Source organism: Dermochelys coriacea, chromosome 2 (genome assembly GCF_009764565.3).
Source record: "Dermochelys coriacea isolate rDerCor1 chromosome 2, rDerCor1.pri.v4, whole genome shotgun sequence".
Classification (NCBI taxonomy): Eukaryota; Metazoa; Chordata; order Testudines; family Dermochelyidae; genus Dermochelys; species Dermochelys coriacea.
This window is the reverse complement of record NC_050069.1, coordinates 223310276-223322979: the sequence shown is the minus strand read 5'-3', so window position 1 is coordinate 223322979 and position 12704 is coordinate 223310276. Positions and strand designations below refer to the sequence as shown.

The window sequence follows — 12704 nt, the reverse complement described above, 5'->3', positions numbered from 1 at the left end:
AACGAGAGTATATAACAGGAAAAAAGTGTGGAAGAGAATGCAGAACTTTATCTTATCATAAAACATTCTGTTATGTGCTTCTCTTGTGACAATTTCTTTTGTGTATAACATTTGTTTTGCCTATCCTTTGAATACCAAATCAATGAAAATTACATTTCTTTACCATTTACGCTCCTTTTTTGACTAACCTGCACTCTCATCTACTTTTCTGCTGACTGTGGCCCAGAGAACCAGATTCTGAACTCAACAACACTGTAGGTCTGGAGCAGTTCCATAGACTTCAGAGCTGCTCAAGATTTTCACCAATATAAATGAAATTAGAATTTAGCTCATTCTATTTATTTGGAGAATTTTTATCAATGACAGTTGATAGAACATGCAACTAGCTGTTTTGCAAGGCAACCTGAATCTTTAAGATCACTGCTTGTCTAAAGCATTTTATATTATGAAATTCATTGTCTTTCATAAAGACATTTAAAAAGCATATTGGGCCTCCCTGCCTCCATTTCAAAATCCAACATCCACTATTGCTGATGACAAAATTGTGCAACTCCTTTTACCTTAATGGAGCAGTACTTGATTATGTCACTGCTTAACTTGACCCAGTGTCCCTAACTTTGCAAAAAGTTGTTCATTCTATGCTTTAAATGTCTAATCTTCCAGTTAGATCAGGGATCAGCAACCTTTAGCACGCGGCCCACCAGGGAATCCGCTGTTTGGCTGGGACAGTTTGTTTACCTGCAGCGTCCGCACGTTCAGCTGATCCCAGATCCCACGGCCGCAGTTCGCCGTGCTAGGCCAGTAGAAGCTGCAATTGGCTGAACCTGCGGATGCTGCCAATAAACAAACGGTCCCAGCCTGTCAGCGGATTTCCCTGACGGGCTGTGTGCCAAAGGTTGCCGATCCCTGAGTTAGATATATCTTTCATTAACCAACTGAGATGCAAAATAATGCTGACATCCCTTCATGTTTCCTTCTCCTTTAACTTCAAAGGCTTGATGCACTTCTCAAATACAGCTCTCACTACTATTGGTTTCAAAACAAATACTTTGCAGAAGAAGAGCGATATCCCTTGTATGTGGCATAGGTGTAGAAAATATACAGTTTGGTACAATCTGGTTTCAAAAGCAAAAAAATTAGCTCTTCAGAAGAATTTTTAAGAGCAGGGCATAAATCAGCCCTGGTTAAAATGGTTTAGCAAAAAACAACAAACAGGATGAATCAGGACAGAGAAGTTTCCCTTACCTCCTCCTCACCAGCCATGCTTTTAGTTGAAACACTGCCTAATGTTTGACAGTATTTTATCAAATCTTAAAAATCATGTTATTTTAACAATTTATCACTTATACAATCTAGAGTGCTGCAAAATCTTTTCTGTACATACCTTCTGCTGACATTATATTAATGATCAAGTTATGTCTTGCAGTCTCAAAGGTGCGCCTGTTATAAGCAGTGATCTAGAATAAAAACAAATGATACTAAAATGGTAGTACAAATATGAAAACCAAAATTAATTAATTCAGCATAGAAAAGTATTGTTTTTCTTAAATTAAAAATATTCACTAATATATGTAATTATTTTTATTTTTGAATACTAAAAAAATAACCTCTATGGACTATAAATGTAGAAACATGAAAGATAAATGAATGAGCAGGCCTACTGGCTTTGATGGAGCACTATATTAAATAAAGACAGCTTATTGGGATTTACACACTAGTCTATATAGTTATTTATACTGCACTAATATTCTCAGATGCCATATGGATAACAAATTTACATACAAGTGGTTGGCCTACCCTAGTCCTGTATTCTTTTCTCTCTCAGCTCCATTTCAGGAACAAGAGGGAGCAGTTTGTTTGGCTTTTTCCTGTATTTTTTTCTTCTTTTATTGACCTATGTATGATAAAGTCAAAGAATAGAGATGGGTTTTGTGTTTTGTCCTGAAGGCTGCAAGGTTTCTATTCATTCTTAGCTCCTGGTGGAGCTAACCTAACTGGTGATATTTATAGGAAAAAAACACTGTAAGGTCTTTGGGACGGTGACCATCTTTTAGTTTTATATTTATACAGTGCCTAGCACAATGGGACCGTGATCCATGACTGGGGCTTCAAGGCACTACCACAATACAAATAATAAGAATGCCAGGGTCTTTATCTTTAGGTGGTTTGAAAGCTAGTGGGCGATGCAGAGTATATGCTCCTTATTTCTGGAAAAATATGTCTCTGATGTAATTATGTACAAGTACACAGAAAGGTACCTTTTAAATGCATGAAGGATCTGTGGTATTCATCTGATGGCCAAACATAGTCCCCAGTGATTATTCTTTGACTGTGTTGAAAAGTTATACCATGACTGAACTCATAAGAATTTTGGAATATGGTCTATCAGAATTATGTATTTTTCCCTCTCCTTTCTTTTCCCCACATTACCCTCAAGAATATAGGTATCTCATAATACAAATAGAAACAGATGGTCCCCGCCCAAAAGATCTGACAATCTAGCTTGACATGATTCAACAAAGGGAGGTAACAAAATATCAGAAGATGGAGGGCAGGACAGTGGCTATGTGAATGAAATTATGCAGTCTCTCAGGAAAGGGTAGGAATAGCATAGTGGAGCACATTAGTTAAAATAAACCAATAAATGACTAACTCACTTCTTGATGGTGTCCCAGTAAAAGTGGGTCTTGAAAGGGATTGGAATGAGGAGAGGATAGTGATCTGGCATATCGGTTACAGGCAAATTTATGTAAGTGAAGAGAATAAAGCTTAAATTGTAAAAATAGCGTACTCTATGTAAAAGAAGTTAATAAAAAATCAATTGAAAATTAATCTCTAATTTGAGAGCTTTTAAACAAAAATTAATTTAGCACTGTAAAATTAAATCTGCTGAAAAAACTAACTGAAGCACTAATATTTAGTGTGGCATTCTTTCCTTTTTTTAATTTGTAATTTCAGTTTAACAATAAATCCAAATGATAGATAAATCACTTATTACAGCTACATCACAAACTATATATTTAAAACTCCTATAAAAGATGCAAAAAACCATTCACCTATTTACTAGGGAGTAAATCAAATAAAATAAAATCAAGCTTTGGTAACAAGTAACCTATTTTAAACCTAAGCTATATAAAATATATATCTACATTTTGATGTGAGATATGTATATAGCTCACATCAAAATGTAGGCCCCAAACATGCACTGGTATCACTAGCATATTTCTGTGCCCATGTAGAATCTTCAGAACTATACTGAGATTTGCTAATGCATCTGTGCAAAGATCCTTGTACCTGTGCAAAGTCACACTGACTTCAGTGGTACTCTATATAGCAGCAAGAATCCATCCTTGCAGATCCTGATGCAGGTTTGGAAACAGACACCGCTCAAAAAAGAACAATTTTAAAAATAGTTTCTTTAAGCAATCCAGGGTTCTGATCCTGCAGACTGTTCTGCACATGGTTAATGTTATGCATGTGATTAATGCCACTGATATCAATTGGACTAACCATGTTGTAACGCTCTGTACCTCGGGGGAACATCCAGCACCCACATGTTTATCCTTGTAAAATGATTGTGTGGTATCCAATGCAAAGTTTGTCATGTTGGGTGTCTTCAGAAGGCTCATGATGCACTGAGCATTGTTGTTACAGTAATGGTATAGGTTATAATTCCAAGTATGTAGTTATGAGGATGAAAATGTATCCTCATGACTTAAAATAAGCCCAAGCAAAAACTCTCCAAAAGCAGAGAGGCAGTTCACACCTCATCAGGGCAGATATGGAACATACCGAGCCCAGCCTCACAGGAACAAAGGATGCTGGCCTAGGCAGCAACAAAAGGATCTTTTGGACTCTCAAGTGAGTCATCCCCCTTCCTTTGGCCAGTTTGGGACTGCGATGAGGTAATGCTCACCTGACCCTGAAGGGGGAAGGGCAAAGCCAAAAGGGAAGAAAGAACCTGATAAAAGGGAGAAACGTTTGCCATGCTCTTCCTCTCTCTTCCACTTATATCTACAGACTCCACACCAAGTGACTGTAGCACTGATCAAAGGGGAAAGCCTGACTGAAGAGCAACCAGCCAGCCTGTGGTGAGAAGCATCTAAGTTTGTAAGGGCATTGAAAGTGTTAAGATCAGCTTAGAATGCATTTTGCTTTTATTTCATTTGACCAAATCCGACTCATTATGCTTTGAGTTATAATCACTTAAAATCTATTTTATAGTTAATAAATCTGTTTATTCTACCTGAAGCAGTGTGTTTGGTTTGAAGCATGTCAGAGACTCCCCTTCCAATAACAAGCCTGGTATATATCCATTTCTTTGTTAAATTGATGAACTCGTATAAGTTTGCAGCATCTAGCGGGCATAACTGGACGCTACAAGACGGAGGTTCCTAGGGTTGTGTCTGGGACCAGAGATATTGGCCAGTGTCATTCGGTTGCACAATCCAAGGAGCAGCTTATATGCCAGAGGCTGTGCGTGAACAACTCAGGAGTGGGGGTTCTCATAGCAGAGCAGGATGAGGCTGGCTTCCAGAGTCAAGGATTGGGGTGATCTAGCAGATCACCAGTCCAGATAACATTAGAGGGGAACATTACACATGTATATAAAATTAACCATATGTGGAACTGTTCGTAGAACCTAGGCTGTTGTTTACAGGTTTATCTTTGGAGAAAAACAAGTTAATAAAACCAAGAGAAGCAATTAATCAAGAGTTTGACACAAATATATGACTATCCAAGCAAAATTGGTGGAACTGGCAAGTTAATGTAGCAATTTTTTCATAATGTTATGAGCTGCAGAGTTGCTCCATTGACTTCCTAATCTGTGGTGTGGGACCAAAGGCTTGACTGAGAATCATACAGCTTTTGTCTTTCAACTGCTGTTCACTATATAATGAGTACTTTTAAAATTTTGGAATTATATTCATATTAGTGATATAGATACAACAAATAGTGATTTTTGTCAGCATTAGCAATTAGGAGATTAGAATAGGAAAATGTTTGGTATTAGTTATTAAAGTAAACATGAATAATTTACCACTAAGTGATAAAAAGTAAATAAAAAAATCTGTTAATTGATTTAACAACTGTATTTGTTTGCACTGAAGGGAAAGAAAAGTGGAATATTTCTAGAGAAGAAAAGTGCAAAGTTAAATATTTAGACGTTCTTCATTTAATTGTTTATGAAGTTATTTTGCACACTAAAATAACACTATTTTATATTAAGTGATAAAGATTTAAAAATGAAATAAAACCTTCTAATGCTTTTAAAGGAAGTACCTCAATGATGGTTGGTTTGCCCACATTTTCTATAGTTGGTGATCCATACAACACTCCATCACTGTATGGTGTCCTCTGAATGTAGCGTAGCCATCCAGGTCTGTCAGGGTAACCCATTAAGTTGGTGTTAAATGTTATAGGATCATTACTTATCTCACCTATATAAGATACACAATATTAGAATGTTTTCAAAAAATGAAGTTTATGCAACTTGTTTTTGAAGTTTCCATTAAATAATTTTGAGTTCAGTTTTGTCATATAAACACAATTACTATAATGTTTTGTAACACATCATTGCAGTTCCATGGGGAAATAATAAAATTGTAACTTCTTATTATCAGAAAAGTGCCGTTTGAGAGAGCCACACTCCTGTGTCCATGCTTCAGCATGTGTAATTGGCAGGAATCCCATATTTGAAATGTATAGCCAAGAGCAGAGTGGAGTGTGCTTGTACTTTCTTAGAGACGTAATGACTCCTTCAGCTTCCACCCATCAATTGATAGGTCCTGGCTTCACGGGGGCTTGGGTTTCCCAGAACACCAAATCATCCAGCCTCCCTACCAACAGAAGCAAAAGCCCAGTATTTCCAAGCAACAAAAACCTTTAAACTTTTCAAAGGCTTTAGAGACAATGTCTACCTCTGAGGACCTTACTGTAAGAGGGAGACTATGTTTTTTTCCTCACCTTACCATATGTGGTCATCTCAAGACACACAGGTCCTCAACACTAATAACGGGGCAACAGATTTGCTTTAGAGAAACTCTTCCAGATTTACTCCTATTTCAGAAGATTGGAAACAGGCAAACATTGCCAACAAACTTGTGCCACAGGACAGAAAAGGAAAAGGATTTTATTTTAAGAAATTTGTGATAGCCTAAAAGACAGGAGGACAACAAGATTTCTCTGAGACAATTTTTAACTGGTAAAATAACACTTAAATATGGTATCCTGGCCTTTTAAGAGTAGGCTCCTCATCGAACAGTGTTCTGCTCCTAATTTCAGCACAGACCCCAGGAATGTTGTGATCTGTAGTTCCGAAAGTGATGAAAGTTTGAGACTCCAGGCAAGGTATTCTGGGAATAAGGTAAATAAGCAGCTCTTTTTTCTCACAGCAGGAGGATGCAGATAATGAGTAGGAGCTGTGGACAGGAAGTATCTTGGAAGGACCCTGGGCAGTGGCCATCAAAAGTACCACATAGAGAACTGGATGGCTGGAGAAGAAGTGCCAGAAGAGGAAGCTTGATATTTAAGACTGTTTTATTAGGTGATGTTGGGAAGGGCAAAGAACAAGTGGAAGCAAGTGAAGGAAGAGGCCTCAGAGAAGGGAACATGGGGGGGGGGGGAAGGTTGAACCAGGCACTTGTTTCCTTTTCAGCCCAAGTATACAGCTGCCAGTAGAGGGCAGGAAGAACTTCCCATTCACTTTGCTAAATGAACAGAATGAGAGTTTGCACACACTTCAGGAAGAGAACCTATAACGTAGAATGAGAAACATCAGAAAAAGATTGTGCAGACTCAAGAAGAGAGACCCAGGAAGCAACAGTGGGAGACTGGACAAAGAAAGTGGACTTCTGCTTATTTGGACTTTCATAATCCAGATGATGGATGGTCTTCATTTTACTTGGAGAGTTAAACACAAACCAAATTCAAAAATCAGTGAAACCTCGGGGTGTCAGGGGAAATTGAGAATCAACCATGATACTACAGCAATATGCTAAGACATCAGTCAAACATGTTACCATGGCAACACAGAAAGCCCTCCCAACATCACTTCTTTGGGAATTATCTCACCAGGGTGCTACAGTCGCTAGGGTTCATCATAAATTACCCCATTTCACAGTTTGTTCCTCAAAGTCAATTTTAATACATCAATAGTCTAAGATGTGGCTTGCTTGTTTCAAAGTCCTTCTCCAGGAAAGGCTCTATGTTGCTAAGGATCTGGCAGAACAGATTTGTCATACACAATAGTTTTAAACAAGGACTATATTGCAAATGTTGAGCCTTGATGATCAATGTGGTATTCATGATGCCTACAGGTGGGGCAATTTCAATGGATCATGAGGTCACAATTGTACAAGTCAGAGATTCACACTGCATCTGTGTAACATGCCTCAGACATGGAATTGAGGTAGCACAGTTCTAGAGACAATCTGCAATTAGGAAAGGACTTTCAAATTCCTTCCATTTACATCCCGAAGTTGTTATCTTAGAAGGGGAAAAACTGGGCCTGAGATAGGCACATTTCACCCTATTATTGGCTGGCAGTAAAACTGTGAAGCTCCAGCAGTCACACGTGGAGCATAAACTCAAGAGTAAGGGTCTGTCAAGACATCCACCTTTAGAGAAGAAGATTAATGAAAATAAAAACAAATTAAGTCATTTTTTCTCTTGAGAATATTTTAAACATATGACATTCAAACAAATGCTATTTTTAATCCAATGTGGTTTCAAGGTGCCATCTTCCAAAATCAAAATTAAAAAGATGTCAGTGAAGTAGAACTTCTCAATTTTACCTGCTTCTAGAAGGCTAAATATTTAATAAGCAAAGTGGGGGGAAATGTACTTTATCTTCATATAAAGTTTGAATTCATCTCAAAAACATCTTTTCTATCTTGCTAATGATCTTCCTTTAGTTTTACTTCATGGATGTAAGTCAAAATACTATACTTATGAAATACTATAGCCCTTTCTATGACAAAAGACTGCTTTACGATTTAAAAAAGTTACTGCATGTAGAAACAAAATAGGATTGAAATCAAGGGAGCTTTCATTTTCTTTGAAATAAAATAATCATCACTGCTCTATGCTAAAGACATTTAAAATTTTTATTTTAAATGTTTCTTGTGTATTTAAAGTTATTTTATAAAATGTATAAGATGCTTTTTGACACAAATTGTTAGTATCACTATGTATTTTGTAAGAAAGTGATACAATCTCAAATGGGGCATTTTTTACAAAAAAAAAACCACGACTCAATCTTTTTAAAATTAAAATTAAGCTTGTACAACTACAGATTTAATGGGATAGCAAAGAAAAATGCCAGATTCTAATATAACATGCATTACTGAAGATTTCAAAGTCCATAACTGGGCTTCTCAAGATGCACAGCAATGCATACCTGTAGTTCATAAGCCTTAAGATTTAAAACCACTTGAAATTATCCACTTACTTTACCAGTATGGAAGAGTCAGCTAAAGTTAAAAGTGTTGCAATGATTTATGTTCAATACTGTACCACAAAGTATTCTAGATACATCTGAGATCTTGAATTTAAAACTAAAAATTATCTTTTTCTATAACATGGAAGATCTAAACATCCCATACCAGGCTTTGGATAAGGAGGAAACTCCCCCTTAAAGTATTCTCTCTCCAAAACATGAACAAAAAGAACTCCAGCAGAAGGGTATACATTCCGATCAGAGTGCACCTTAGAGAGAATCGTGTACACTGAAAAGCAGAAGGAAAGATAAGAGACAGAAAAGTAAAAAGTGAGACATGCTCTAGACAATACAGCATGCATTACTATGGAAATTTTCATTTCTAGGGAAAGGAAAGCAACAAGCATTAGATACCTGTTAATAAGTTTTTAAAAGGTTGTGTGGGTTTAAGAATACAATGCAAAACAAATCCTCTCTTTGCCCATTATGTATCCTCCAAGTCCTGTCCAAGATTCCAATAAACATTTCAAGACAATTTTTAATATTTCAAATGCTAATCACCTACTTACTTTTAAAATGGTAATAATGATGGATAATGAAGAAGCCAATGAGTATTTTTGGAAACTTGTTTATTTGTGATATTCCATATATCAATAAAAACACATGAGTGTATAATCAAATTTCCCCCATATTTTTAACAATAAAAATAAGGAACAGAAGGAACAAAGTAGATTAAACTGGCTTATTAACTTGTTTGTAAAGTAATTAAATATGACTACTTAGTCAAATACATCCTGATGAAGGCTGTGCAAGCAAGAACTTCATTATTATACCTTATTGTAATTTTTCCTTGTTCTTTGTTATTCTGTATTTGTACACTATCAATAGCCTCAGAACATAGGGTAATATTCTTCCACTGTTCTGCATGCAAGATTCCCATGGACATCTATGGTAGTTCTGTGCACAAATTGAGGGTAGAATGAATTATATTAATCACACCACACACCAAGGGTAAAATAAAAATGTCATAATTCCTCAGTGGCATTTTTTAAACTACTTAGTATTTACTACAAAAATTGAGTGCTTTTCTCTTCTGATTACATCTCATGTTCTAAAAATACATATTACTATCAAAAGTGTATATAAACTATTTATATACAGTTATATTTGACATATCAGACATAATGTGAATTTTAATTTCTTTCTGTTGTTTAAGGGAAACTTCAGAAGCTAAATTTTAAAGGAGTCTCCATCCAGCCTCCCATTTTTCACCTACAATTTTGCAGGTACAGCAAACCAGGTATTCAGATAAAAATAGACATACCATCATTTTTATTTGCCGTGATTTGCAGGTTCAAAATGGGAGCCCAATTTTAAAATCAGGCCCTATATATGTGATATAAAATTGCTCAGTTTTATATATGGCACTAATCTAAATAATAACATAATACATTGGTGTGATACCTCATCTTCCCGTAAGTGAAGAAGATTCACATTCTGTCAAACTAGAATTTTACGAGTTTATACATACCAGGATTATTCACAACAAACATAAAAAGGGACTCAGATAAAATTCCAATCCATTTTTATTTCTCTATTTAAATTATAAACTTGAACTCTTTTAGAAACAATTGCTTTTGATGTGTGAAACCCCAATGAAGATTTTCCCAAACACTGGAAAAATCTGATTGCACACACAACAAAAAAATAGAGTTGGATGGGAATGATATGTAATTCTCACAAATTCACATTGTGCACATCTGGATCCTTCCATGTTTTATTCAAATTGTTCAGCTGCAGGATTTACAATTGTGGGAGCCCTTGTTTTAGAGAACAACTTGTTCTCATGAAAAACAGCTTTGATGGCAATCAAAATGAGAACCGCTCAGTGCCCTTTTCAGGGGTAAACTTTGAAAAACATTGTGTCAAACAGCATTTCATGGCATTCAGATGGGCTGGCAAAATTATAAATCACCAAAAAACCTTCTACAACTTCCTGAATCTGGAGAAGAATGTGCATTTGTCCTAAGCTATCAGGGGATGAAAATGAACTTGCTCATTGAGTCCCCAGTTGTCATTCTCATGAGCCAGGCTGCAAAATATGGTGAGTGGGCTGGACAGATTATCTGCAACTCCTAGACTGATGTCTTAAATTATTAAATGCATAGTATGCTGAAGATTTTTCTGGGTTTTTAAAATTATTATTTCATCTTCTACAGTCATCCTAGACTTAAGTTATTTCTTATTAAGTGCATTCACAAAAAGGATAAAGAAAAGTGTCAGATACTAGAAGACTTTTTTCGAATTATCTCATTGATAATTTGGGATTCATTAGGATGCCATCTTCACCAAAATTAAAATAAACTCCACTTTAAATATAAAGAGGCAATCCTCGGCTCATAAATTGTCATAACTACATTGAACAGAATGTAGCCAGCTGAGGGTCTGCCCCTAAAGACTGTAAACCCCCCAAGCATAGAGTTTATTTGATGAGTATCAATATACCTTTCTGATAGGTGCTATGGAAGAGCATGTAAAAATAGTAGATCTGCTAATGTAATATTTAATTTCAAGATGCATGGTCTTTTGAAACAAATTTTAGTGAACCTTTTTCTTTTAAGCATTAGCTAAACAAGATGTGCTTGAAATTCGGTGTTTCCAGCTATCTTTGATTTAATAACTCTGTTCTTTGGCCTCTTCCAAACTTTGTGTTCATTCCCATTATAAATATATAAAGACAGGCTCAATGCCAAATGCCTCAATATTTACTGTATTACTGTGTGTTAAAAGTGAGTTATATTTACTATCATAAATAGCCTCTCTAGCTTTCTAAAATAAATTCACTATTTTAAAGAACAGCACAATATAAGCAAAAGGGAATCCATGTCCTCCAGCTGGCTGAAGTGGAGCCACCACAGGCTGGCCAGCCTTCAGACATGCTCCTTCTCCAGCAGAGCTACATGTGTTTCGGGCCATGGTGCCTGTGGTGAAGCTGCTGGGTCTCTATAATTCCCTGTCTATGAAGAGGCCCCTATGCTTGCAGCTAATAGGTACAGGAAAATTTGGTGGGGGACCCACTTCTGAACTCCCTTGTTGCCACCTAGATCACCCATTTTCACAGGTTGTGGCACCATGCCACAACTCCATCCATCACCATGCCCCTTCTGCCCTCTCAGCACTTGGTGTGTGTAGACCATCTCTATTACACGGTGGCCATATGCGCTTAACTCTGCACTGGGCAAAATTGGAGATATGCATTGGCAGAATCACCACAGTGTGCTCAGTACTGTTGTGGATCCCCATCCACATGGTAGCACTACCTCTTAACCCACTGCCAGGATCAAGCCTTTATTGCTGATAATACCCAATTGTGTGAAGATTTCTTTTTTCAGTTTTTCTTTAGGCCAAACTTATTGCATGATGTTTGCTCACAAAACATTGCTCAACAACAGTTACTAACAAACATTCTATTCCTTGCACCAGATATTCTGAGCCTGGTTTTCTAAGATTAATACCTTCAAGTGCCACATATATTACTGAGCTCCAGAAATCAATCTTTTTCTAATTGTATTTATATATTAATCCTGGTTATCCCAGTTGCCTTTGCCCAGAGTGAATTTCGCTTTTATTAAACTATATTAAACTGCCACTTCTTATAATAATTTTATCAATAAGAATAAAAATTCAAAGTCTTGAAATATAAATACATTTTATGAAAAAAAATCTGTATTAATAAATCAGTTATTGTTAATATATTTAAAGCAGGTTTCATTTAACTAAACTAACCTAGAACAATTTGTTGCAATTTGCTGCATATAATCAAAGTCGGTAAGTACACCCGTCATCTTGCCTTAGTGACCCAATAAAGTCTTGCACTAGCTTTTGTAAATAAACTATAAATAGATCAAGGAAATAGAATTATATAGGAAATTGTATCTATCAAGAAAATCTAAAAAAGCAATTTGTAACATTAATAAGATTATTTACAGAACAGGAAAGGTGAGAAAAATATCCTGACTTGATGAAACCTAAAGAAAAATTTAATTTATTTTTCTATTCCAGATGTTTTGCTTTATACCTTGAGACTTTAATACTACAGCAAAGATCAGTTTCAAAAAGGAGAATCAATGAAAAGTTAAGGTAAACTTTCTCCATAAAGAATAAAGAATTAATAAGAGAGACTATAGTGGGGAATTTTGGCAGAAAAATTATTTCTCAGACATGTCTTATGTCTTAAATAGGCAGTTTACTGGATATTGCCACA

General features: G+C 36.1%; 1 protein-coding gene across 14 annotated transcripts in view; it reads right to left on the bottom strand.

Annotated features, from left to right (window-relative positions):
• SGCE (sarcoglycan epsilon) overlaps window positions 1-12704 on the bottom strand; it is a 66722-nt gene that overhangs the window by 38463 nt on the left and 15555 nt on the right. For 7 of the 14 annotated variants that reach the window (XM_038392832.2, XM_038392835.2, XM_038392834.2 and 4 more), the window contains 3 exons: window positions 8607-8729; window positions 5284-5441; window positions 1385-1457 (listed from right to left, as the gene is read on the bottom strand). In XM_038392832.2, coding sequence (XP_038248760.1) covers window positions 1385-1457; window positions 5284-5441; window positions 8607-8729 — 354 coding nt within the window. Of the gene's footprint in view, window positions 1-1384; window positions 1458-5283; window positions 5442-8606; window positions 8730-9273; window positions 9398-12704 lie in introns of all 14 variants that reach the window. The other 7 variants (XM_038392837.2, XM_038392833.2, XM_043509287.1 and 4 more) reach the window with 3 other exon arrangements.